Here is a 25,672-nt window from a genome sequence, read left to right as displayed (position 1 = left end):
TGGGTGCGCATATGTGCGCGTGTGCACGCGTGTGCACGCGTGGGCGGGCGTGCGCGTGTCTGCACGGGCGTGTGCGCGCCCCCCGCGTGTGCGCCCCCCTCCAGCCGTGCCCGTGCGCCAGGTGCCGGGGTGCGGGGAGGTGCGGGGGGGGCGTTTTGGGGGGTGGCGGCGGCTCCTTTAAGCGCGGCGCGGCCCCGTGCCGAGCGCGGCCCCGCCCCGGCGGGTGCGCGCGGGCGGCGGGCGCGGCGGCGGCGCGGGGCGCGGGGCGCAGCGGGCACCGGCGGCAGCGGCCGCACCGCGCCATGGGCGCTCCGCCCGCCCGCGGGGCCGCGCTCCTGCTGCTCGCGCTGCTGCTGCTGCCCGCGCCGGGGCAGCCCCGCCGCCCGCCCCCGGGAACCGGCACCGGCACCGGCACCGGCACCTGCCCGCCCGCCGCGCCTCCGGGCGCGCTCCTGCCTCTGCCCCTGCGCCGCGGAGGCTCCGCCGCTTCCAGCGGCACCGGGGACAGCGGCGGGGCCGGGCCCACCCCGCGCACCGAAGCGCACGGCGGCACCGGGGACAGCGGCGGAGCGCGGCCGCTCTCGGCCACCGGCGCTTCCAGCGGCACCGGGGACAGCGGCGGCGGCGCCCGGCCTCATCCCGACCCCGGAGCGCCCGGCGGCGGCGGCGGCGGCGGGTACGGCGGCGGCTCCGGGCCTGAAGCAGGCGCCGGCGCTTCCAGCACCGGGAGCGCTGGGGCTTCCCGCGGCACCGGGGAGCGCAGCGGCACCGGGACCCCTGGGGGTACCGGAGACCATGGAGGCGCCAGGAGCACCGAGCGCACCGCGTGCACCAGCGGCACCGCGAGTCCCGGGGCCACCGCGACCGCAGGGGCCGCCACGAGCCCTGGGGCCGCCGGCACCATGCAGGTCCCCACGGGCACGGGGCGCTCCCGCCAGCGCCGCAGCCCCAACACGGCACCGCAGTTCCAGCCCTCCAGCTACCAGGCGTCGGTGGCGGAGAACCGGCCGGCGGGGACGGCGGTGGCGCGGCTCACGGCGGTGGACCCCGACGCGGGCGAGGCGGGGCGGCTGCACTACGCCATGGCCGCGCTCTTTGACAGCCGCTCCGACGCCCTCTTCACCATGGACCCCGTCACCGGTGCCGTCACCACGGCCGCCCCGCTGGACCGCGAGAGCAAGAGCACCCACGTCTTCCGGGTGACGGCGGTGGACCATGGGGTGCCGCGGCGCAGTGCCATGGCCACGCTGACGGTGACGGTGAGCGATGCCAATGACCACGACCCAGCCTTCGAGCAGCCCGAGTACCGTGAGAGCGTGCGGGAGAACCTGGAGGTGGGCTACGAGGTGCTGACAGTGCGGGCTACCGATGGCGACGCCGGCCCCAACGCCAATGTCCTCTACCGCCTCCTCAACGCCGGCGGTGCCAACGAGGTCTTTGAGATTGATCCCCGGTCAGGCGTCATCCGCACCCGCGGCCCCGTGGACCGTGAGGCCGTGGAGGCATTCGAGCTGCTGGTGGAGGCCACGGACCAGGGCCAGGAGCCGGGGCCCCGCAGTGCCACGGCCACCGTGCGCATTGTGGTGGAGGATGACAACGACAACGCACCACAGTTCAGTGAGAAGCGTTACATCGCGCAGGTACCCGAGGACGTGGCGCCCAACTCAGCTGTGCTGCGGGTGACGGCCACCGACCGTGACAAGGGCAGCAATGCCCTGGTGCACTACAGCATCGTCAGTGGCAACACCCGCGGCCACTTCTACATCGACGCGCAGACGGGTGCCCTGGACGTGGTCAGCCCTCTGGACTACGAGGCCAGCAAGGAGTACACGCTGCGCATCCGCGCGCAGGACGGCGGCCGCCCGCCCCTCTCCAACATCAGTGGCTTGGTCACCGTGCAGGTGCTGGATGTCAACGACAACGCGCCCATCTTTGTCAGCACGCCCTTCCAGGCCACCGTGCTGGAGAACGTGCCCGTAGGCTACTCCGTCATCCACGTGCAAGCCATCGACGCTGACTCGGGTGACAACGCCCGCCTGGTCTACACCCTCCTTGAGACCGGCGCCGGCTTCCCCTTCGCCATCAACAACAGCACGGGGTGGATCGTGGTGGCCTCTGAGCTGGACCGGGAGGCGGTGGATTTCTACAGCTTTGGGGTGGAGGCGCAGGACCAGGGCAGCCCGCCCATGGCATCCTCGGCCAGCGTCAGCGTCACCATCCTGGACGTCAATGACAACAGCCCCGAGTTCACGCAGCGGGAGTACGGTGCCCGCCTGAACGAGGACGCGGCAGTGGGCACCAGCGTGCTCACCGTCTCTGCCGTCGATCGTGACGCCAACAGCGTCATCACCTACCAGATCTCCAGCGGCAACACTCGCAACCGCTTCTCCATCACCAGCCAGAGCGGCGGCGGGCTCATCTCGCTCGCCCTGCCCCTGGACTACAAGCTGGAGCGGCAGTACCTGCTCACCATCGCCGCCTCCGATGGCACCCGCCAGGACACAGCCCAGGTGGTCGTCAATGTCACTGACGCCAACACCCACCGGCCCGTCTTCCAGAGCTCCCACTACACTGTCAACGTCAACGAGGACCGGCCGGTGGGCACCACAGTGGTGGTCATCAGCGCCACGGATGAGGACACGGGCGAGAATGCCCGCATCACCTACCTGATGGAGGACAGCATCCCCCAGTTCCGCATCGCCCCCGACACGGGGGCTGTCACCACCCAGATGGAGCTGGACTACGAGGACCAGGTGTCCTACACCCTGGCCATCACGGCCCGCGACAACGGCATCCCGCAGAAGTCCGACACCACCTACCTGGAGATCCTGGTGAGCGATGTCAACGACAACGCACCCCAGTTCCTCCGCGACTCCTACCAGGGCTCCATCTACGAGGACGTGCCTGCATTCACCAGCGTCCTCCAGGTCTCAGCCACCGACCGCGACTCGGGCCTCAACGGCCGGGTCTTCTACACCTTCCAGGGCGGTGACGATGGCGACGGCGACTTCATCATTGAGTCCACCTCAGGCATCGTCCGCACCTTGCGCCGCCTGGACCGGGAGAACGTGCCGCTCTATGCCCTGCGGGCGTACGCTGTCGACAAGGGCGTGCCGGCCAGGCGGACGCCGGTGGAGATCCAGGTGACGGTGCTGGACGTCAACGACAACCCGCCCGTCTTCGAGCGGGATGAGTTCGACATCTTCGTGGAGGAGAACAGCCCCATCGGGCTGGTGGTGGCCCGCATCACGGCCACCGACCCCGACGAGGGCACCAACGCCCAGATCATGTACCAGATCGTGGAGGGCAACATCCCCGAGGTCTTCCAGCTGGACATCTTCTCCGGCGAGCTCACCGCCCTGGCCGACCTGGACTACGAGACCAAGGCGGAGTACGTCATCGTGGTGCAGGCCACTTCGGCCCCGCTGGTGAGCCGTGCCACCGTCCACGTGCGCCTGCGGGACACCAATGACAACAGCCCCCAGCTGAGGAACTTCGAGATCGTCTTCAACAACTACATCACCAACCGCTCGGGCAGCTTCCCCGGCGGCATCATCGGCCGCATCCCGGCCCGCGACCCCGACGTCTCCGACAGCCTGACCTACGCCTTCGAGCAGGGCAATGAGCTCAACCTGGTGCTGCTGGACCCCCGCACCGGGGACCTGCGCCTCAGCCCGGCCCTGGACAACAACCGCCCGCTGGAGGCCGTCATGAGGGTCTCCGTCTCGGGTAAGAACCCCTGGGGGGAAACCTGGGGAGAGGAGGGGGGTGGTCTGAGGGGGGTTCCACCAGAGTTTGGGGCTGGGGAAGCCCCCATAGGTGCTCCCTGCTGCCTCCTGCCCCATGCAGGGAGGTTTTGGGGTGCCCCCTCCAGATCTGGGGACATCCTGGGGACCTTTTGTCTGCCCTCAGTCCTGGGGGGCCTGAGAGGGGCCCAATACTGCAGAGCATGGATTTTTTTTTTTGGGGGGGGGGGGGAAGTCCACAACGCTGTTGCATGGGTTTGGGAGCCCTGGGACCCTGTGCATGTGTCTGGGGGGGGTCCTGGCACTTCAGTGTGGGTCTGGGGGGGGGCAGCACCCAATGTCTGGGGCCCAGGGTAGAACAGGAGGGTGCTCTAGGGGGGTGGGGGGCCAACTTGGAGGGGGGGAGGGGAGTGGTTCCGGTGCCACCCTGGGGACTGGGGGGGAAACTGAGTCACAGACACCTCGTGGGGCCAGGCCCCTCCTGCCCCAGTGGCTCCATGTCGGGGGGCGAGGTCCTGGGCCTGCACATCCCCCCCCAGGGCCTCTGCCTTGTGTGGGAGTGACAGCGGGGGGACAGGGACCCCGATGGGGCTGTGACCAGGGAGCTTTGGGGGGCTGGGCTCACCCGGCACAGTGGGGACCACACGTGGGGGGGGGTGGGGGGGGACACAGCCACCATGTCCCACTGTGCTGGGGGAAACTGCGGCACGGGGGGGGGCTTACTGGGGTTCCCAGTGCTCGGCCATGGGGAATCTGGGGGCAGGGAACAGGCTGAGGGCGCTTGGCTCCCCCTCCCCAAATCCTCTCCCCACCCAGCCCTTCCCTGCCTCAGTTTCCCCCTTAACCCCTTCTGAGGGCACGTGGGGGCCCTCACTCATGGGGGGGGGGGCAGCTTGGGTACAGAGCCCCCCCTCCCACTTCTCTCCCCAGCCCCAGCGGGATGGGGGGGCAGCCCCAGCCCCCCACAGCACGCTGCCTGGTGCCGCGATGTCCCTGCCCCAGCCCCGCGTCCCCCAGCCACCCATCTGCTGCTCCTGCTCCAGCTGCACAAAGGGGTGGGGAGGGGGTCGCTGGGAGCCCCCCTGCGCCCCCCCCTGCACAGGGGCTGGGGAACAAAGGGTCCGGCCATAGCTGGGCCCCCGCTGCCACCGCCATGGCAACGCCCCCCCCACCCCCCCCCGGCCACCAGCCACTGCCATGGGGCCACCGCCTGTCACCGTTCCCTGAGCCCACGGCCCCCTGTCCGGTGCCACCCGCAGTCCCCACGTCCCCGAGCTGTCCCCTGGCTGCGTCCATCCGTCCATCTGCCGGTGCCCTGCCCATCCTCCATCTGTCCGTCTGTCCTTCCGCCACCCCAGCGAGGAGGAGGAGGAGGCACCGCAGGCACCGACCCCAGGGTGGGACCAGTTGGGTTGGTGCCCCATGGCCATCCCCATCAGGTGCCACCGTGGAGGGCACAAGGGGTGGCTGGTCACCCCATGGCCATCCCCGTTGGGTGCCACCACAGTGACCATGAGGGGCTGGGTGGTCGCCCCGTGACCATCCCCACCGGGTGCCACCGCAGTGACCACCACAAGTCAGGTTTTTTGCCCCATGGCCGTCCCCGCTGGGTGCCACCGTGGCTACCACAGGGAGGTGGGTGGTCAACCCGTGACCATCCCCACCGGTTGGCACCGTGGTGACCACCAGCGGTTGGGTGGTCGCCCCACAGCCATCCCCGCCGGGTGCCACCGCGGTGACCGTGGCCGTTGTCCCGCCCGCAGATGGGGTCCACAGCGCCACGGCGCAGTGCACGCTGCGGGTGACGGTGATCACGGACGAGATGCTGAGCAACAGCATCACGCTGCGGCTGGCCGACATGTCCCAGGAGCGCTTCCTCTCGCCCCTGCTCAGCCTCTTCCTGGAGGGGGTGGCGGCGGTGCTGGCGGCCCCCCGCCACCGCGTCGTGCTCTTCAACATCCAGACGGACACGGACGTGGGGGCCGCCCGCATCCTCAACGTCAGCCTCTCGGTGCGGCTGCCGGCCTCGGCGCGCGGCGCCCGCTTCTTCTCCTCAGAGGAGCTGCAGGAGCGGCTGTACCTCAACCGCTCGCTGCTGGCCGCCATCTCGGCGCAGCGCGTGCTGCCCTTCGACGACAACATCTGCCTGCGCGAGCCCTGCGAGAACTACATGCGCTGCGTCTCCGTCCTCAAGTTCGACAGCTCGGCGCCCTTCCTGGCCTCTGACACCGTCCTGTTCCGCCCCATCCACCCCGTCACCGGCCTGCGCTGCCGCTGCCCGCCCGGCTTCACCGGCGACTACTGCGAGACCGAGGTGGACCTCTGCTTCTCCAGCCCCTGCGGCAGCAACGGGCGCTGCCGGAGCCGCGAGGGCGGCTACACCTGCGAGTGCCACGAGGACTTCACCGGTGAGCACTCGGCACCGTCCCCGGGCTCCCTCGTCACCCCTGCGCTCCCGGCCCTTCTTCCCTGCTGCTCCTCCGTGCGCCGTGCCCGTCCCCTCGTGGTGCGCCCCGGCCGTCCCCCCGTCCCCTCGTGGTGCGCCCCTCCAGCCCTCGCGGCACCCATCCTCGTCAGCCCTCCCTTGTCCAGCCCCCAGCCTCCCCCCGTCCGTCCTCTGTCCCCATCCTCCCCTTTGTCTCCCCCCCTCCCTCCTTCCAGCCCCCCAGCCCCTCTCCCCAACCCCCTGAGCCCCTCCCCGCCCTCCAGATCCCTCTGTGCACCACCACCACCCCCCATTGTCCTCTCCTTGTCCCCTCCTCCCTGTCCCCTCTGTCCCTCCATCCCTGCAGGATGTCAGGGCGGAGGGAGACGTCTGGGATGACACCCAGAGGACACCCCGGGGACACCCCGGGGACACCCTGGGGACACCCTGGGAACACCCCGGGGACAGGCTGCCACCACCACGTGGCCACCTGCTCCCCCCTTCCCAACATGTGGCTCTGCTGGAGGGACGCCACAATCACGGGGTCACCCTGGGAGCAGTGGCTCTGGAGACCCCCAGGCACCCCCAGTCCCCTGGGGGGGGGCAGCCAGCTGGAGGAGGGGGCTGGGGGGGGGGGGGGGCTTTGTCTCGGTTGCCGTGGCAATGGGAGCCGGTTGCCACGGTGATGGAGCTGGGGATAAAGAGGCTTTGGAGATGCAATGGGGGGGGGGGGTGGGAGGTGGGGAGGGGACCCCCAGGGCTTGGGGGGGGGACGACGACCCCGGTGCCGGGGGGGCTGGTGCCAAGGTGCCCTCGTGCAGGGGAGCACTGCGAGCTGAGCGCCCGCCGTGGCCGCTGCGTGCCGGGGGTCTGCCGCAATGGGGGCACCTGCGTCAACCTGCTGGTGGGGGGCTTCCGCTGTGAGTGCCCCCCCGGGCACTACGAGAAGCCCTTCTGCGCCATGAGCACCCGCAGCTTCCCCCCCCGCTCCTTCGTCACCTTCCGCGGCCTCCGCCAGCGCTTCCACTTCACCCTCGCCCTGACGTGAGCCCACGGGGGGGGCAGGGGGAGATGCCATGGGGAGGCCACGGGCAGGGGGCTGTGAGGCAGGGAGGTGGGCACCCCGTGTGCATGGGGTGGGGGCAGTGGGGTGTGGGGTGGCGGGAGCCCCGTGGGTGTCACTGGGGGCAGTAGGGCAGGGGGTATGGGTAGGAAAAATGGGGCAGGGGCAGTGGGGTGCCCAGGAGGCATGGGGGGGCAATGGGGCATGGGGGGGGGAGTGACCCATGGATGTGGGGTTGGGCAGTGGGGCGTGGGGTGGTGGGCGCCCCACTGGGGACTGTGGAGGCCCCGTGGACATGGCCTGGGGACACGGGGCAGGGGTGGGGGCTCCCAGATGGCATGGGGAGGGGGCAGCGGGGCATGGGGTGGCAGCACATCCCGGTGGACACCTGGGGTTTGGGGCACGCCAGGGAGATGTGGGGTGATGGGGTAGGGCCCCGAGTGCTCTGGGGACAGGACTCAGCCCCTGTCCCCGGGCACAGGTTCGCCACCAAGGAGCGGGACGCGCTGCTGCTCTACAACGGGCGCTTCAACGAGAAGCACGACTTCGTGGCGCTGGAGATCGTCCGCGAGCAGATCCAGCTCACCTTCTCGGCAGGTACGGCCCCGCCGCTCCCCAGCACGGCATCTGCGGCATTTCCTCCTGGCACCGCACCGCGGCACCGGCACCGCGTCCCTGGCACCGTGTCCGCATCCCTGGCACCGCGTCCCGTGCTTTGCATTCCTGGCACCACATCCCCGGCATCACATCACCGTTGTTGCATCCCTGGCACTACCTGGCCCTGGATCCCCAGCTCTGCATCCCATACATGTCCCATGCACCCATCCCTGGCGCTGCCCTGTGGCACCGTCCCCCCGCTGTCACCCCCCCGCCCCCTTCCCTGTGCCCCCTCGCTGCCCCCGTGCCGTGCCCACAGCCCGACGTGCCGCGCGGTGCCCGCAGGTGAGACCACGACCACGGTGTCCCCGTTCGTGCCGGGCGGTGTCAGCGATGGGCAGTGGCACCGGGTGCAGCTGCACTACTACAACAAGGTGGGGGCGCGGGGGGGCCGCCAGGCTGCCACAGCTGGGGGGGGGGACAGGGGGATGGGGCTGCATGGGGTGGCGTGGGGGGATGGACAGAGGGATGGGGAGGTGGGGGCTGATGGGGGGCATGGAGGGGAGCAGGGGGGTGGAGGTGGAGGAAGAGGGTGGAGGGGAGCAGGGAGGTGGGCTTGGGGATGAGGAAGAGGATGGAGGGGATTGGGGTGGGGATTGGGGTGGATAAAGAGTGGGATGGAGGGGAGAAGAGGGAGTTTGGGGGTGGGTAAAGGGGGGATGGAGGAGGGCGAGGGGCTGAGGATGGAGGAAGAGGATGGAGAAGAGCGGGGAGGTTGTGGGATTTGGGAGGGGAGGAGGAGGATGAAGGGGAGCAGGGTGGGGGTTTGGGTGGATGAGGGAAAGGGTGAAGGGGAATGGGGCACTGGGGATGGAGGAAGAGGATGGAGGGGAGAAGGGATGTGGGTTTGGGGTGGAGGAAGAGGACAGAGGGGAATAGGGATGTGGGTTTGGGGACAGAGGAAGAGGATGGAGGGTAGTAAAGAAGTGGGTTTGGGGATGGAGGAAGATGATGGAGGGGAGAAGGGATGTGGGTTCGGGGATGGAGGAAGAGGACAGAGGGGAGCGGGGATGTGGGTTCAGGGATGGGGGGAAGAAGGGCTGGGGCCCAGCTGGGAGGATGATGGGGGGATGAAGGCCAGCGGGGAGGGGGCAGCACTGGCACCATGGCTCATCCCGTGCCCCCAGCCCGTGCTGGGGAAGTCAGGGCTGCCCCAGGGCCCGTCGGAGCAGAAGGTGGCCGTGGTGGCGGTGGACGACTGTGACACAGGCATGGCCCTCAAGTTCGGCCCCATGCTGGGCAATTACTCGTGCGCGGCGCAGGGCACCCAGTCCGGCTCCAAGAAGTAAGGCCGGGGACTGGGGGGGTGAAGGTGCGGGTTGGGGGTGCCCCCCGGGCCCCCGCGGGTGACGCTGGTGCTGCAGGTCGCTGGATCTGACGGGGCCGCTGCTGCTGGGCGGGGTGCCCACCCTGCCCGAGAGCTTCCCCATCCGCAGCCGCCACTTCGTGGGCTGCATGCGGCACCTGCACATCGACGAGCGCCCGGTCGACCTGGCAGCCTTCATCGCCAACAATGGCACCGTGCCAGGTGGGGGGGCTGGGGGGGGCTGGGGAAATGCCCAGAGCTCCCCGTGCCCCCTCGGCGTGGGGACGTGGGGCTGGGGGTGGCAGGAGCAGGGGGCTGGAGGGGGCCGTGCGCCCTGGGCACGGGGATGTGGGGATAGGGGGCAGGGGGGTGCTGAGGCAGGGGGGGGTCAGGGCACATGGGGCTGGGGCAGGGCTCTCTGTGGCCCCAGGCCATGGGGGTGTGGGGCTGGGGCATGTGGGGTTAGGGGGGTGCCTGGCTCTGGGTCTGGATGGGGGCCGGGCGGGGGCACCGTGCGGGGAGCATTGGGGCAGAGGGTGGCCAGGGATCACCGTGCCACGGGGCACTCGGGGTGCCTGGGGGCGCTGGGTCAGGGGGCTGCAGACTTTAGGGCTGGGCGAGGGGGCACAGTGCCGGGATCGCCCGCCACTCGGGGGGCACCAGCCCCGCACCACCCCGTCCCCCCCCCCGCCCTCCCGCAGGCTGCCCCGCCAAGAAGACGGTGTGTGACGCCGGCACGTGCCACAACGGGGGCACCTGCGTGCACGAGTGGGACAGCTTCAGCTGCCAGTGCCCGCTGGGCTTCGGGGGCAAGACGTGCCAGGAAGGTAACGGGGGGGCTGGGGCCAAGGGGGGGGGGGGGGCACGGGGCTGGCTGGGGGGGCGGTGGGTGCACACGTTGCTCTGTGCCCCCGCAGAGATGGCGAGTCCCCAGAGGTTCCTGGGCAGCAGCCTGGTGGCCTGGAGCGGGCTGGCGCTGCCCCTGACGCTGCCCTGGCACCTGGGGCTGATGTTCCGCACGCGGCAGCCCCGCGGTTTGCTGCTGCGCGCCTCCGCCGGGCCCACGGCCACCCTCACCCTGCAGGTGTGCCGGGGGGCAAGGGGGGGGGCACGGGGCACAGAGTGTATGGGCCTGGGGAGCTACGGGCATGGGCGTTATTGGCACAGGGGTTATGGGTACAGGGGTACTGCCCTGGGGTATGGGGTGGGGGGCTGTGGGCACAGGGTCTGTGGGTGCAGGGATTCCGGGCATGGGAGGTGCTGCCCTGGGTCTGTGGGCATGGGACTGTTGCTCTGGGGGGGCTGTGGGAATGGGGGGTGGGCACATGCATGGGGGAGGGATCGCTCTGGGTCATATTGCTCTGGGGGCAGTATGGGGTGGGGGGGTACTGTGCGGGGTTAAGGTTATCCTTAGGGTTAGGAGCTCCTGCCCTTGGCAGGGGGGTTGCGGCAGGGTCTGTTGTCCAGGGAGTGTTGCCCTTGGGGGGGCATTGCTGGGGGGTCAGTGCTGGGGGGGGGATATTGTCCTGGGGGAGTTACTGCTCTGGGTGGGGGACGATGCTGGGGGCCATTGGGGGCAATCCCCTTATGGGGTGATTGCCCCTGGGAGCAGGGGGCTGGAGGGGGGATTACCTGGGGGGGATCTGTGCAGGGGGCATCGCCCTGGGGGCCATCACCTATCAAGGAGGGTGCTGGAACCATGGGGGGGTGGGGGGGGGGAAGGTTTCCATGGGGGGCAGTGCTGAGGAGGACCGGGGGGGGCACTGACACCTCTGCCCGCAGCTGAGCGAGGGGCAGGCAGAGGCGGGCGTGTGGCAGGGGGGCTCCCGCCTGGCCTGGCTGCGGCTGCCCCACGCCAGGGTCAACGACGGCGCCTGGCACCACCTCCAGCTGGAGCTGCGGGGGGCCCCCGGCCGCGCCCCCCCGGCCACCCTCCTCCTCCTCGCCCTGGACTACGGCCGCCACCAGGTGATGGGGACGCGGGGGCGCTGGGGCAGGGCGCAGGGTGGGGACCCCCCCCGGGGCAGGGACCCCCCGGTACCCGCGGTGCCCTGGGGCTGGGCGCACTCAGAGCCCCTGTCCCCGCAGGCGGTGGCCGACGTGGCCGGGGGGCTGCAGGGGCTGCGGCTGCGGACGCTGAGCGTGGGGGGGCTGGCGGGGGACAGCGGCCAGGTGGAGCAGGGCTTCCGCGGCTGCCTGCAGGTACGTGGGGACATGGGACATCGGTTGGCAAGTGGGAGGGGGGCAGGGGCATGGGGACGTGGGGCAGGGCATGGGGACATGCACAGGGCATGGGGACATGGCGCAGGGGAGGGGGACGTGGGCACGGTGCTGTGGGACATGGGTATGGGCATGGGGCTGTGGGCACAGAGCACGGTGTAGGTCATGGGGACATGGGAAGGGGGACACAGTGCCTGTGGGCCTAAGGAGTTGGGGACAGGGACACAGGCTGCGGGGCCATGGGGACATTTGGGCACAGCGACACAACCTGGGGCACTGGGCACAGGGACTGGGGCTGGGGGCCCGGGGGGCCCGGGCGCGGTGGTGACGGGCGGTGCCGCAGGGCGTGCGCATGGGCGAGACGGCGGCCAGCGCGGTGGCACTGGCGGTGGCACCGGCAGCGCGGGTGAACGTGGAGGGGGGCTGCGCCCTGCCCGACCCCTGCGACTCGGGGCCGTGCCCCCCCCACAGCTACTGCAGCGATGACTGGGACAGCTTCTCCTGCAGCTGCCACCCGGGTGAGACGCCCCGAGGCCACTGTCCCCTCCCAGCGCTGTCACCTCCCCAGGCGCTGCCACCCCTGGCGCTGCCACCCGCAGTGCTGTCACCTCCCCAAGCACAGCCACCTGCTGGGCACTGCCATTCTTGGTGTGGCCACCCCCAAGCACAGTCCCCAAGGCACTGCCTCCCCCTGTCACTGTCCCCCGGGCACTGTCACCCCCTGTCACTTCTGCCTTTGGCACTGCCACCTCCAAGGCACAGACCTCAAGGCGCTGCCACCTTCCCTGGTCACTGCCACCCTTGTCACTGTCCCCATTGTCACTGTCACCTTCCCTGCTAACTGCCACCATCCTTTCACTGTCCCCATGGCCACTGCCAACTTTCCTGGGCACTGCCACCCCCTGTCACCGTCCCTGGGCACTGCCCCCCCATCACTGTCCCCCCATGGCCACTGCCACCCTCCCTGAGCACTGCCACGTTCCCGTTGGTGTCCCCATGCACTGCCACCCAGGGCACCGCTACCCCCTCACAGCCACTCTTACCCATCCCTAACCAAGGGACAGGGGACTCTGGGGACACCAGCTGGGGACTCTGCCTTGGCTGCCCGGCGCGTGTCCCCAACTGTGCCTGTCCTCGTGCCCGGTGCCACAGGCTACTTTGGTGACAGCTGCATCAGCGCCTGCGCCCTCGACCCCTGTGAGCACCGGGGTGCCTGCGTGCGCAGAGCCGGTGCCACCCACGGCTACGTCTGCGAGTGTCCCCAGGGCTACTTCGGGCCATACTGCGAGCACAAGTGAGTGGTGGGGAGGGACGGGGCACACGCGAGTGTGACAGGTGCCCATCTGGGTGCCCGTCACACTCGTGCGTGCCCCATCCCTCTTGCTGGGTAGGGGTGGGTGTGCAAGGACATGCTGGGGACAGGAGGGGCACAGTGGCCATGCAAGGACCATGGTGGCCCTGCACATGACAGAGTGGGCATGAGAGGGGCATGCTGCGGTGTAAGGGTGCAGTGGGCACTGCAGGAGCACAAAGGCCATGCAAGAGCCACGGTGGCCTTCATGTCCCCACCGTGTCCTGTGTAGGACCACCGTGGTTCCTGGGGGAGATTCAAAGGGTAAGGAGCCCACACAAGTGGCAGGGTGGGTGTGAGGAAGGCACAGCGGCTGTGCAAGGAGCCCAGTGGCCATGCACAATACGTGTGCCATGCCGTGCTGCTGTGCCATGCCATGCTGTGCCATGCCATGCTGTGCCACGCTGTGCTGTGCCATGCCATGCTGTGCCACACCGTGCTGTGCCATGCCATGCTGTGCCACGCTGTGCTGTGCCATGCCATGCTGTGCCACACCGTGCTGTGCCATGCCGTGCTGTGCCATGCCATGCTGTGCCGTGCTGCCCACGTAGGGTGGACCAGCCGTGCCCACGGGGGTGGTGGGGCCACCCCACCTGCGGCCCCTGCAGCTGCGACGTCGCCAAGGGCTTCGACCCCGACTGCAACAAGACAACGGGCGAGTGTCGCTGCAAGGTGAGCACCCGTGCCCCCTGCCTGGCCCCGTGCCCCCCCTGCCTGCTGCGGCCCCACCGAGCCCCCTTGTGCCCCCCCGTCCCCAGGAGAACCACTACCGGCCGGCGGGCAGCGACGCCTGCCTGCTCTGCGACTGCTACCCCACCGGCTCCCTGTCCCGCCTCTGTGATGCCACCAGCGGGCAGTGCCCCTGCAAGGCCGGCGTCATCGGGCGCCACTGCGACCGCTGTGACAACCCCTTCGCCGAGGTGACGGCCAGCGGCTGCGAAGGTGGGTGCTGGCAGCTGGGTGCCACCGTCCCCAGCGGTGCCCAGCCTTGATGCCCGGCCCCTTTGGCTTTTGCAGTCAACTACGACAGCTGTCCCCGTGCCATCGAGGCCAGCATTTGGTGGCCACGGACGCGCTTCGGGCTGCCTGCTGCTGCCCCATGCCCAAAAGGCTCCATCGGTAAGGGGGGGACACGGGGACAGGGCTGCCTGTCACCACCCTGTGCCCCCACAGGGACAGGGCTGCCCAGTGCCACCCCGTGCCCAGAGTGCTCCATGGGAGCGGGGGGGAACATGGGGACAGAGCTGCCCGCTGCCATCCCATGCCCTGATGCCAACCTGTGCCCAAAGGTCCCCACGGGTACAGGGGACATGGGGACGTGCCGGTGTCCCCGTGGTGTCCCCGCTGACCACATTCCCTGCAGGCACGGCAGTGCGTCACTGCGACGAGCACAAGGGCTGGCTGCCCCCCAACCTCTTCAACTGCACCTCGCTGGCCTTCGCTGCCCTCAAGGGCTTCGTAAGTGTCCCCAACCGGGACTGGGAGAGGGTGGGGGGACAGGGAGCGGGGCGGGGGGTGGCGGCGGGGGCTGAGGACGGTGATGCCGGCAGGCGGAGCGGCTGGTGCGCAACGAGTCGGTGCTGGACACGGCGCAGTCTCAGCGGGTGGCCCTGCAGCTGCACAACGCCACGCGCCACACGGCCGCCTACTTCGGCAGCGACGTGCGCCTGGCGTACCGGCTGGCCGCGCGCCTGCTGCAGCACGAGAGCGCCCAGCGCGGCTTCCGGCTGGCCGCCACGCAGGACGTCCACTTCACCGAGGTACGGGGGGGACCCCGCTGCGCCCCCGGTCCTGGGGAGGTGGTCTGGGATGGGGGAGGACAGGGCACACACTTGGGTCCCCTCGCCGGAGAGGGGTGCGCAGTGGGACCAGGCGGGTGGCAGATGCACTGGGACACCTCCAGGACACCTCCTCCTCGTCCTGCTCCCCAGGTGACAAGGAGCGGGGCTGGGGCCCAGAGGTCAGGGTGATGGGCTCCCGTTAGAATGCAGGGTGGGGGGTGCAGGGGTCGAGCGTGCTGGGGACCAGCCCTTAGTGCTGGGTGCCCGCATGGTGCCCCAATCGCAGGGAGGAGCTGAGCTCTGCGTGCGGTGAACTTGGTGCCCCCCAGGGAAAACCAAGGTGCCGGGGTGATGGGCACCCCCCTAACTCGGGATGGGGGGCACAGCAAGCCTGGCAGTGCCAGGCCCCCCACCACAGAGCTTGCAGCGCAGCAAAGCAGAGGGGGAGGGAAAACCCATGTCCAGATGCTGTGGTGATGGGCACCACGGCCGCGGGCACCACGAGGCACTGTCCCAGCCCTGCCCGTCCCCCAGAACCTGCTGCGGGTGGGCAGCGCCCTGCTGGACGCCAGCAACAAGCGGCACTGGGAGCTGATCCAGCAGACGGAGGGCGGCACGGCCTGGCTGCTGAAGCACTTCGAGGACTACGCCAGCGCCCTGGCACAGAACATGCGCCAGACCTACCTCAGCCCCTTCACCATCGTCACCCCCAACATCGGTGAGGGAACGGGGATGGGGACAGGGATGGGTGTGTGCCCGCGGGTGGGTGGGTGCTGGTGGGGGGGGGGTGCCCAGCGACATGTGCACACCTGGGGACATGGGCACGTGTGTGCCCAGGGCTGTGGGTCCGGGGACACTTGTGCCCCTGGGGACATGGGCATGTGTGTGCCCTGGGGCTGGGAACCCCGCTGTGCCCAAGCATGGGGCCATGTGTGCACCCAGGGACACGCCTGTGCCCCGGGACATGGCCACGCGCACACCTGTGGACATGATCATTGTGTCCCCGTTCCGTGTGCCCAGGGGGCTTGTGTGTGCCTGGGGACACCTGCAGAGCTAGGGACATGGATGTGTGCACAGTGATGCTGCCACACATGCCCAAGGCCACATGTGTGCGTTTACCTGCTGGGGATGCGGCCCCACACATGCCCGGGGGACACGTAACATAGCGGGGTTCTGCCCACGTGGGCACTGGGTGCCAGGGGCTGCGGGTGCCGGTGCGGGGCTGGCGGTGACTCCCGGTGCCGCAGTGGTGTCGGTGGTGCGGCTGGACAAGGGCAGCTTCGCGGGTGCCCGGCTGCCACGCTACGAGGCGCTGCGGGGGGAGAAGCCCCCTGACCTGGAGACCACCGTCATCCTGCCTGAGAGCGTCTTCCGGCCCCCCGAGGGCAGGCGTGAGTCCTGGGCGGTGTTGGGAATGGGGGGGGGGGGGTGGCACAGGTTGGGGGGGACGCCCCACAGCCATGGGGTGGGCATGGCCATGGGGGACCCCTGCACATCTGTGGGGATGGGAGGGTTGGGGACTCCGGTGTGGCCAAGGGACTGGCAGGGTTGGGGGTCCCTGATATGGGGCTGGCAGGGTTGGGGACCCCACTGTGGCCAAGGGACTGGCAAGGTTGAGGGTCTTCAGTATAGGGCTGCCGGGGCGCCAGGCTCCCACCATCCCCTGCCCGCCCACCCCAGACCACCCCACGGGGCACGGGAAACCACTGCCGAGCCCGGGAGGGCAGGAGGAGGAGGACGAGGACGAGGAGGAGGAGGAGGAAGATGAAGAGGCTGCAGAGGAGGAGGAGGAGGAGGAGGAGGTGACCTTGGTGACCCGGCACAAGCGGCACCCGGAGCTGAGCGAGGGCCAGGCCATTGCCAGTGTCATCATCTACCGCACCCTGGCCGGGCTCCTGCCCGAGCAGTACGACACCGACAAGCGCAGCCTCAGGTGCCATGGGGGCCACTAAGGGCACTGGGAGGGGTCTGGGACACGGGGAGCACAGGGGGTAGGGGAGTGCTGTGGGGTACCCGAGCATCGGTGCACAGGGTGTCCATAGGGTGCTAGGGTAAGGGAGGGAGCTGGGGGTGCTGGGACACGGGGCAGCCCCCAAGGGACACACACCGGGGGCCTGAGTGTCCCCAGGGAGGGGCTGGACAGGGCTGCCTGCGGCTGCTGCATGGACCTGTGGGGTTGTGGGGTGGGTGCCCATGGCCCTGACCGCACTGTGCCGCAGGGTGCCCAAGCGGCCGATCATCAACACGCCGGTGGTGAGCATCAGCGTGCACGCGGCGGCAGGGCGGGCACCGCGGGCACTGGAGAAGCCGATCACGCTGCAGTTCCGCCTGCTGGAGACCCAGGAGCGCTCCAAGCCCATCTGCGTCTTCTGGAACCACTCGCTGCTGTGAGCGGGGCACAGGGAGAGGGGGTGGCCTGGCACCCCCGGGGGGAGGTGGCACAGGGATGGGGACACGGGGTGGGCACTGCAGGGAGGGGATGGCGCTGGCCGTGGGGTGACGGGAGGGTGGCGAGGGGCTGGGGCTGTGCTGTGCAGCCCATCCCATGGGTGGCACGGGGACGGGGCTTGGGGGTGGCAGCCCTGGTGCCAGTGGTGCAGGTGGGTGGCGTGGGGACGGAGCTGCGGGGTGGCTGCCCTGAGCCTGGGGACACGAGTGGGTGGCAGGGGCACGGCGAGGGGGGTCCCAGCATGGCACGGGGTGTCCCCAGCATGGGGTGTCCCTGGGGGTGTCCTCGGGGGTGTCCCTGGGGGTGTCCCTGGGGGTGTCCCTGGGGGTGTCCCCAGCAGGGGGTGTCCCTGGGGGTGTCCCTGGGGGTGTCCCCCCGCCCCGTGCCGGGCCCCACGCTGCTGGGCACGCAGGGCGGGCGGTGCGGGCGGCTGGTCGGCGCGGGGCTGCGAGGTGGTGTTCCGGAACCAGAGCCACGTCAGCTGCCAGTGCAACCACATGACGAGCTTCGCCGTGCTCATGGACATCTCCCGCAGAGAGGTGCGGGGCAGGGGGCGGGGCTTGGGCAAGGGGGCGGGGCCGGGAGGGAGTGGGCGGGGCTTGAGGGGTGGGCGGGGCCACGGGGCTGGGGGCGCTGGGCTGGGATGGGAAGGCGGGGCTGAGAAGGGGGCGGGGCTGGGGGCAGAAGTGGGTGGGGCTTCGTATAGGGGGCGTGGCCCAGAAGTGGGCGGGGCTTCACGGATGGGGCGTGGCCAAAAAGTGGGCGGGGCTCCCAATGGGCGGGGCCACATGTGGGCGTGGTTTCCCATAGGGGCAGTGCCTTGTGATGGGTGGGGCCTGAAAGTGGGCGGGGCTTCATGTAGAGGGTGGAGTCCAGAAGTGGGCGGGGCTTCATATAGGGGGCGTGGCCCCAAATGGGCGGGGCTCCATGGGGCGGGGCCAGTTGTGGGCGTGGCTTCCCATATGGGGCAGGGCCATGCAATGGGTGGGGCCCAGGAGTGGGCGGGGCTTCATATAGGGGGCGTGGCCCCAAAATGGGCGGGGCGCTGGGGGGCGGGGCTCCTGATTGTTTGGGGGCGTGGCTCGGGATGGGTGTGGCTCGGGGCGTGTCCGGGGGGCGTGTCCTGATCCCACCCCCCCCCCCATGCGGCAGAACGGGGAGATCCTGCCGCTGGCGGCGCTGACCTACGCCTCGCTGGGGGTGGCGCTGGCGGGGCTGCTGCTGGCCGTGCTGGTGCTGGGCGCCCTGCGGGGGCTGCGCTCCAACCGCCACAGCATCCGGCGGCACGGCGCCACCGCCCTGCTGCTGGCACAGCTCGTCTTCATGCTGGGCATCAACCAGGCCGACCTGCCGGTGAGGGGGGGGGGGGCACGTGGGGCTGGGATATGGGGGCGGGGCTTAATAGGGTGGGGTCCATGGGGGCGGGGCCATGGGCCTGGGGAGCTGGGGAAGGGTTTTTGGGATGGGTGGGGCTAAATGGGGGTGTGGTCAACAAAGGGGCGGGGCCAGCTGATGGGCGGGGCTCCCCGGTGGGCGTGGCTCGAGGGGTGTGGGTTATGGGGGGGTGTGGGTGCAGTGGGTGGGGCTCCAGGAGACCCCCCCCCGGAGTGCACCGTTGGTGACGCGGTGTGCGCGGTGCAGCTGGCGTGCACGGTGGTGGCCATCCTGCTGCAGTTCCTGCACCTGAGCGCCGTGGGCTGGGCGCTGCTGGAGGCGCTGCACCTCTACCGGCGCCGCAGCGAGCCCCGGCACGTCGACCGCGGGCCCATGCGCTTCTACCACGTGCTGGGCTGGGGGCTGCCCGCGTTCATCACCGGTGAGGGCCCTGCCCCCTCGCCCACCAGCCCCGATCAGCTGGCAGGGGGTGGGCCTGGTTCCCCACCCCCAAGGAGCTTAGCCCCACCCCCAGCTTCATGGCCACGCCCCTACGATCCTAGCCCCGCCCCCAGGGCCTTAGCCCCGCCCCCAAGTGCCTGGCCCCGCCCCCAGCGCTTCCATCCCAAAGAGTCAGCCCCGCCCACACGGCTTTAGCCCCGCCCCTTAGCGCCTGGCCCCGCCCCTTCTGACACCTCCCAGCCCTGAGAGCACCGGCACCCTGCAGCATGGCCCCGCCCCGCTTTGCATAAGCCCCGCCCCCAAGTGCTTAAGCCCCGCCCCCCCACTTTGCATAACCCCGCCCCCACGTGCTTAAGCCCCGCCCCCAGGAGCACAGCCACCTTCCCATCCCTTGCCCTTCCCCGGCCCCGCCCCTGTCCGCGGAGGCCCCGCCCCCTCGTGGAGGCCCCGCCCCCTCCGAGGCCCCGCCCCCCGGAGGCCCCGCCCCACCACGTGTCTGCGCAGGGCTGGCGGTGGGGCTGGACCCCGAGGGCTACGGGAACCCCGACTTCTGCTGGCTCTCCATCCACGACAGCCTGGTCTGGAGCCTGGCGGGGCCCAGCGCCTGCGCCGTGGCGGTGCGTAGGGGACCCCCGGGGCACCCTGGGGACCTGCAGGGACCCCGCTCACCGCCCCCCGCCCCACAGGTCGGCGTCTTCTTCCTCGTGCTGGCGGCCAGGGCCTCCTGCGCCGCCCCCCAGGGCTTCGAGAAGAAGGGCACGGGGTGAGTGGGGGCACGGGGCGATGGGCACCCGTGGGTGGCAGGGGTGTGGGAAGGGCAGGGAGCACCCATGGGTGGTAGGGGCACAGAAGGGATGGCACCCGTTGGTGCCCAGAGCACACGGAGGGCACAGGGGGGCATGGGTGCCAGGAAGGAGTGGGGCACCCATGGGTGGCAGGAACACAGAAAGGCATTGGGGGCACCCATGGGTGGCACGGGCACAGAGAGCACAGAGCACCCATGGGTGCTGGGGCACACGAAGGACAGGGCTGCCCACAGGTGGCAGCAGCACGGGGTGCCCATGGGCAGCCCCACACAGTGTCCCTGCAGCAGGGGGTCCTGGGTGGTCCTGCCCCACGCGGGTGCCTGCCCCATGGCACGGGGGGTGCTGATGCGGGGCCCCCCCCAGCTCCGGGCTGCAGACGGCGCTGGTGGTGCTGGTGCTGCCCAGCCTGGCCTGGCTGCTGGCCCTGCTCGCCGTCAACAGCGACGCCATCCTCTTCCACTACCTCTTCGCCATCTCCAACTGCCTCCAGGTACCCCAGCCCCCCCCCCGTGCCCCCACCCCACGCACAACACTGCCCGATGCGCCCCGAGATCTCTGCACCGCCCCCGCTCCAGCTCCTCTCCCTCTGCAGCTGATGGGGGAACCCATGGGGGCACAGGGGTGGGTGAGGGGAGGGGGAGCACCCGACATGGGGGGGCCTTCACCTGCTTTGGGGAGCTAATGGGGGGCACCAAATGGGTATGGGGAGACCCTCACCTCCTTGGGGTGCCACTGGGGGGCACCCAGTCAGCACCAGTTGTACCTCACCCACCTGCAGTATCAGCAGGGTCACCCAATGGGTATGGGAGGACCCTCACCCACTTTGGGGTGCCAATGCGGGGCTGGGGGGCACCTGAAGGGGGTCCCTTGCCCATCCGGTTGCCGATGGCCCACAGGTGTGCCGGCAGGGGCTCCCTCCATGCCCCCCACCCACAACCCCCCCTCTCCGCCCCAGGGCCCCCTCATCTTCCTCTTCTGCGTGGTGCTGAGCAGGGAGGTGCGGCAGAGCCTGCGCTCCAGCTGCGCCCGTGCCCGCGGCCCCGACCCCGCGCTGGCCACCAAGTCCACCCTGACCACCGTGAGTAGGGAGGGGGGGACACAAGGGGTGGGGGTGCCACCACAGCCACCACGTCCCCGTCCCCTTGCAGGCATACAGCTGCGACACCACCTACGTGGCCGGCCGGCTCTACCAGGCGCCCTTCGGGGACTCCACGGGCTCCCTGCACAGCGTGGCCAAGAGCCAGCACAGCTACATCCCCTTTGTGTGCAGGTACGGGGCGGGGGGGGCTCTCCGGGGACACGCACATACCTTGGGACGCCCCTGTCACCGCTGTCTTGCAGGGAGGACGCGGGGCTGAGCGGTGGCCGCGTGCAGCCGGCGCTGGCCGAGCCGGGTGGGCTCCTCCTGGACGCCGCGGAGCAGCAGCAGGGTCGGTGCGCCCAGCTCGTCCCTCCTCAGCCCACGGGCGGCACGGGGTGGGGGCACCCGCTGACTTCTGTGTGTGTCCCCCCCCCAACTCACAGAGCACGACACCGATTCCGACAGCGACCTGTCACTGGAGGATGACCCCAGCGGCTCCTACGGCTCCACGCACTCCTCCGACAGCGAGGACGAGGCCGCCGGTGCCGGCTGGGACGCGCTGCTGCGCCCCGAGCAGCCGCCCGCACCCACGGGTAAATCCCGCAACGGGGGCCCCGGGGGGGGGGTAGCAGGTCCAGGGGGTGCACCTTGGCTCAGCTCCCCCGTCCCCACCCGCAGGTGACAGCCCGGTGGCCCCAGCGCGGCCGTACTGGCCCGGGGAGTTTGTGACAACAGCCAGCGAGAGCGATGGGCACGGGGGCTCGGAGACGCTGCGGGTGGAGCCGGCGGTGGGGGGCGAGGTGCCCCCTAGGCCTGCCCCACTGCTGCCGCTGCCTCATCCCCACAAAGGTATGGGGCGGCAGCACCCATGGGTGCCGGGGAGCCGTGCCCCGAGGGTGGCACTCCCGGTGACGGCCGCGTCCCCGCAGGCATCCTGAAGAAGAAGAGCTTGCCCCCCATCAGCGAGCGCAGCAGCGCCCTGCGCCCCGGGCAGCCCGTGCCCCCCCCACCGCCCCCCGCCGGCACCGCCGCCTCCTCGGGCAGCGAGGGCAGCCGCGGGGGGGGCCCTGGGGCGCCCCGGCCCCGCCAGAGCCTGCAGGAGCAGCTCAGCGGCGCGGCGCCCATCGCCATGAGCATCCGGGCGGGCACCGTGGACGAGGACTCCTCCGGCTCCGAGTGAGTGCTGGGCGCAGGTGGGGTGTCCCCGGGGTGCTGGGGTGCCCCCCGGGTGCCATGGTTCCCGTTGGGTGCCCGTTGGGTGCGAGGGTGGCCACTGGGTGCCAGCAGAGTGCCAGGGTTCCCCTCGGGTGCCAGGGTGCCTCGGGTGCCCGTTGGGTGCAGGAGGGCCAGCCGGGTGCAGGGGTGCCCATCGGGTGCCCATGAAGTGCCACGGGGCCTGCTGGGTGCCTGTTGGGTGCCTGTTGGGTGCCTGTTGGGTGCTTGTTGGGTGCAGGGGTGGCCACTGGGTGCCAGGGCTCCCCCTGGGCCCCACTGGGTGCTCACCCCGTGTGTGGGTGCCCAGCAGGTGCCAGGTACCCCCTGGGTGCACGCTGCATGGCACTGGGTGCCCACTGGGTGCCCACTGGGTGTGGGGGTGCTCAGTGGGTGCCGCACTGTCCCTTGGGTGCCCAGGGTCTTTTTGGGTGTCCGTGAAGTGGGGGCACCTGCACTGGCCCCAGTCTTGGTGCCGGCTCTGTCCCCGCGGGGGGGCAGCGGGGGGCAGCTCGCACTAACCCTGCTCTTCTCTCCTCCCCACCCCCCGCCCAGATTTCTGTTTTTTAATTTTCTCCATTAACATGTGGGGGCTGGAAGGGGGGAGCGGGGGTGCTCCTGCACCCCCCCACCCCCCGCCACCCTCTCCATCCCTTGTCTGTCGGGGCGAGCGCCGGGGTGCTGCGGGCACAGCGGGCACCCCTGCTCCCGGCCCCCCCGTGATCATGCATCTGTCTGTCTCGTTTTTATCCCCCCCCCCCTCGTGCCCACCCCCCCCGGCAGGAGCGACGAGACCTCCATCTAACGGGGACCCGGCGGGCACCACCCCTGCTCCAGGGACACCAGGGGGGTGGCACTGGGAGGGGGGGGGCATGGAGACGCACCCCCCATTGCACTTTGGTCCCTGCCCCATGCCAGGCAGGGCTTTGCCCCCCCACACACCCCGGGGGGCCATGGGGCAGCTCTGCCGGCATGGGGTGCCCCCCCCGGTGCCATGGGGCACCCCCAGGAATTGTCCACGGCACTGATGCCCAATGGAGTTTTATTTAAAAAAATACATGAAAAATACAAAAAAAAGAAAAAAAAAAAGGACATACGGGGGCCCCTCACCGTGCCAACCCCCCCCAGGAGGGGAGTGGGGGGGGCACATGGCCGGGGGGTGCAGTCACCCCCTCCTCGGCTGTGCTGGGGCACGGGGGGGGCAGGTCGGCGGGGGTGGAGGTGTCTGGCCACCCCCCCCCCCAGGGACGAGGCTCAGGCAGTGTCACCAGGGTGGGGGTGGCACCGGGTGCTGGACGCTGGGGGGGGGTGAGGGACCCCTGGGTGCGTGGGGTGGGAGGGGCCGGGGGGGGTTTCCTACTGCTGGTGCGACCTTTTGTAATTAAAGCAAAATCCAACCTGAGCCTCTGCCTCCTCCTTTTGGGGGGAGTGCGGGGGGGCACTGCTGCCCCCTGCCCCCCCGTGCCTCAGTTTCCCCTGTCACCGCAGGGTGCTGCTGGCCGTCGTCTTCCGGGGGGGGCGCAGGCGGCTGCTGGGGGGGGCTGCTCTGCACCCTGAACCAGCCCCCCCAGGGGCCGCCCCTGCACCTGGGGGGAGAGCAGGCGTGGGGAAACTGAGGCACGGGGCGGCCCCGCATCACCGGGGGCGCAGAGGGGCCGTCCCCGTGTCCCCGGGGGCAGCTCCCAGCCTTACCTCTCGGTGCCACCACGCTGGCCCGCGGGGGGGCCCTCCCGCCTGGTGCCGTCCCCAACGTCCCAGCCCGGCCGGGGGGGGGCTTGGGGATGGCACTGGGTGGGGGGGGGCGGCTGCTGGGGACGGGGACGGCGGCGGTGGTGGCCCTGGCGCGGGGCGCACGGGTTGGGGGGGCGGCAGCAGCGCCACCCCTCGCCTTTGGCTGGCCTGGGAGAGATGGGGGGGTTGGGGGGGGGACCCCACTGAGCCCCCAGCCCCGTGGGGTGCGCTGGTGTCCAGGGGGTCTCTGCTCCCTGTCCCCATGCTGTCCCCATAGGATGGGTGACCCTAAGGGAGGGGTGTCCCCATGGCGGGGGTGTCCCCATGAGGTGACACCCCACCGCACGGGGGTCCCCACGGGGCGGCGCCCCACGGCCGTGTCCCTGTGCCAAGGAGCTGCCCATGCCCAAGTTGTCCCTGTCCCCCCCCCAGACCCGTCACCCCGTTACCTGCTGGCCCTTTCCGGAGGGGCTCGGACCTGCCCCGTGCCGCAGCCCCTGCCCCACGCGGGGGGCACAGCCGGGAAGGGCCCCCCCGGCCAAGGGTTCCCCTGCCCCGAGCTGGGGGTCCCTTGGGTGCTGGCGGGGGGTGACAGCCAGGGGTGTCCTGGAAGCAAAGAGATGGCAGGGAGCGGGACGGGGGGGGCGCAGCCCATACCCCGTGCCCCCTCATGACCCCGCACGTGGTGTCCCCCCCCCGCAGCGCCGTCACCTACCTCGCGGGCGGGGGGCACGGTGGGCAGCAGCTCCCGCACGGGGCTGTCCTTCACCACGAAGGTCTCGCGGCGGGGGTTTCGGGGGCTGCCCCCCCCCCCCGGCGGGCTGGGGCCGGGGCCCAGGGGGGGCAGGTGGCTGTGCTGCAGCTGGGCCGCCAGCCGCGTGGCCTCGCGCACCATCTCCTCCAGCTGCGCCCCGCTCAGGGGGCTCCAGCGCACGCCCCCCGGGGACTCCTCATCCTCCTCATCCTCCTCCCGGCTGCGGGGTGAAGGCCAGCGTCAGCCCTGCCCCGGAGCCCCGTGGTGGCACAGGGGGGTGGCACCCCACCGGGTGACCCTGGCCGTGGGGTGCCACGTCCCTGGTGCCCCCCAGCACCTTGGCTGGAGGACACGGCACCCCCAGGCTGTGGCACGTCCCCGTGTCCCCCCGTGTCCCCCTGTGTACCCCAAAACCCCGGGGCCAAGGCCGTGGGGTGGTGTCCCCCCGTGTCCCCCCCGTGTCCCCCATGTCCCCCCCGTGTCCCCGTGTCTCCCCTGCCCCGTGTCCCCGTGTCCCCCCCTCACCTGTCGGCAGGGGACAGGACGCTGAAGTCGAACCTCTCCTCGGTGATGAACCGCACGTCCGGGGGGGCGCGGGGGGGACCCGGGGGGTGACAGCGGGGGGAGCCGTCGGGGGGAGCCCCGTGGGGCCGGGCCCCCTCCGGGGCAGCTGCCCTGCCTCGCTCCTCCGTCATCGCCTCCGCTCGGCGGGCGGCACCGGGCCCCGGCCCATGGGCGACCTGGGGGGAGCGGCGGTGACCCCGAGCCCCCCCCCCCCCGGTTCCCCCCGTACCCCCCCCCGTGCCCCCCCCCCGGTCCGGGCACGGCTCCCTCCGGGCCGGGCTGTGCCGGCAGCGGGCACAATCGCGCTTTGTGCCGCGGGGACGGCACCGGGCGGCGCGGGGCCGGGGCCGGGGGGGGCCGGGACCCCCCCCCCCGGGGCTCGGCTCCCGGCCCCCCCCGAGCCCTGGGGGTCCCGGTACCGGGGGTCCCAGCCCCGAGGCCCCAAGGCCCGGGGGCTCCCGGCCCCAACCCCCCCCCCGGGGTCCCGCCCCCCGCCCGCCGCCCCCGTCCCGGGGGTCCCGGTCCCCCCCCGCCCCCCTCCCGCTCACCGCCGCCCCCGGGTCCCGCTCGGTGCCGGCGCGGGGCGGGGCCGGAGCGAGGGGGCGGGGCGAGGGGCGGGGCCCGCGCCTTCGAATTCTCCCTCCTGTGACGTCACAATAGCGGCGGCCCGCCCGCGCCGCGCCGATTGGC

At 71.2% G+C, this 25,672-nt stretch overlaps 2 protein-coding genes across 8 annotated transcripts; one reads left to right on the top strand and one right to left on the bottom strand.

Annotated features, from left to right (window-relative positions):
- The first annotated feature begins 248 nt into the window (after positions 1-248).
- On the top strand, positions 249-22,966 carry CELSR2 (cadherin EGF LAG seven-pass G-type receptor 2). Of its 5 annotated transcripts, none has more exons than XM_072028598.1 (35): positions 249-3,729; positions 5,510-6,154; positions 6,993-7,215; positions 7,716-7,831; positions 8,177-8,265; positions 9,019-9,176; positions 9,256-9,419; positions 9,899-10,024; positions 10,115-10,281; positions 10,980-11,165; positions 11,286-11,399; positions 11,761-11,935; positions 12,570-12,711; positions 13,320-13,440; positions 13,527-13,710; positions 13,786-13,887; positions 14,132-14,226; positions 14,319-14,528; positions 15,084-15,267; positions 15,797-15,940; positions 16,182-16,482; positions 16,769-16,936; positions 17,411-17,537; positions 18,151-18,351; positions 18,640-18,814; positions 19,339-19,451; positions 19,521-19,597; positions 20,004-20,130; positions 20,596-20,718; positions 20,834-20,910; positions 20,982-21,070; positions 21,165-21,314; positions 21,400-21,570; positions 21,651-21,897; positions 22,489-22,694. In XM_072028598.1, the coding sequence occupies exons 1-35, from the start codon at positions 303-305 to the stop codon at positions 22,514-22,516; spliced, it is 8,946 nt and encodes a 2,981-aa protein (XP_071884699.1). In that variant the 5' UTR covers positions 249-302; the 3' UTR covers positions 22,517-22,694. The 5 variants fall into 5 exon arrangements, with proteins under 5 accessions (XP_071884699.1, XP_071884700.1, XP_071884697.1 ...); XM_072028599.1 differs by lacking the exon at positions 22,489-22,694 and adding an exon at positions 22,717-22,966 and having other exon boundaries at positions 250-3,729; positions 16,230-16,482; positions 20,789-20,910; XM_072028596.1 differs by lacking the exon at positions 22,489-22,694 and adding an exon at positions 22,717-22,966 and having other exon boundaries at positions 250-3,729; positions 20,789-20,910.
- On the bottom strand, positions 22,959-25,660 carry PSRC1 (proline and serine rich coiled-coil 1). Of its 3 annotated transcripts, none has more exons than XM_027443567.3 (6): positions 25,531-25,660; positions 24,944-25,158; positions 24,380-24,638; positions 24,114-24,270; positions 23,626-23,952; positions 22,959-23,519 (listed from the first exon to the last, which is right to left on the bottom strand). In XM_027443567.3, the coding sequence occupies exons 2-6, from the start codon at positions 25,111-25,113 to the stop codon at positions 23,413-23,415; spliced, it is 1,020 nt and encodes a 339-aa protein (XP_027299368.2). In that variant the 5' UTR covers positions 25,114-25,158; positions 25,531-25,660; the 3' UTR covers positions 22,959-23,412. The 3 variants fall into 3 exon arrangements, with proteins under 3 accessions (XP_027299368.2, XP_071884704.1, XP_071884705.1); XM_072028603.1 differs by having other exon boundaries at positions 23,626-23,832; XM_072028604.1 differs by lacking the exon at positions 23,626-23,952.
- Positions 25,661-25,672: the final 12 nt, after the last annotated feature.

This window comes from Anas platyrhynchos, chromosome 27, assembly GCF_047663525.1.
Source record: "Anas platyrhynchos isolate ZD024472 breed Pekin duck chromosome 27, IASCAAS_PekinDuck_T2T, whole genome shotgun sequence".
NCBI classification, from domain to species: Eukaryota; Metazoa; Chordata; class Aves; order Anseriformes; family Anatidae; genus Anas; species Anas platyrhynchos.
The sequence above is the reverse complement of the archived record's forward strand: the minus strand, read 5'-3'. Positions and strand labels throughout refer to the sequence as shown.

Coding starts and splice junctions, on each gene's coding strand:
- CELSR2 (XM_072028595.1), top strand. CDS start 303: ATGGGCGCTCCGCCCGCCCGCGGGGCCGCGCTCCTGCTGCTCGCGCTG. Junction 11,400..11,760: donor GCTTCCGCGGCTGCCTGCAG/GTACGTGGGGAC, acceptor GCGGTGCCGCAG/GGCGTGCGCATGGGCGAGAC. Junction 17,538..18,150: donor TGGACATCTCCCGCAGAGAG/GTGCGGGGCAGG, acceptor CCCATGCGGCAG/AACGGGGAGATCCTGCCGCT.
- PSRC1 (XM_027443567.3), bottom strand. CDS start 25,113: ATGACGGAGGAGCGAGGCAGGGCAGCTGCCCCGGAGGGGGCCCGGCCC. Junction 24,639..24,943: donor GTCCTGTCCCCTGCCGACAG/GTGAGGGGGGGA, acceptor TTCACCCCGCAG/CCGGGAGGAGGATGAGGAGG. Junction 23,520..23,625: donor CAGCGTGGTGGCACCGAGAG/GTAAGGCTGGGA, acceptor CTCTCCCCCCAG/GTGCAGGGGCGGCCCCTGGG.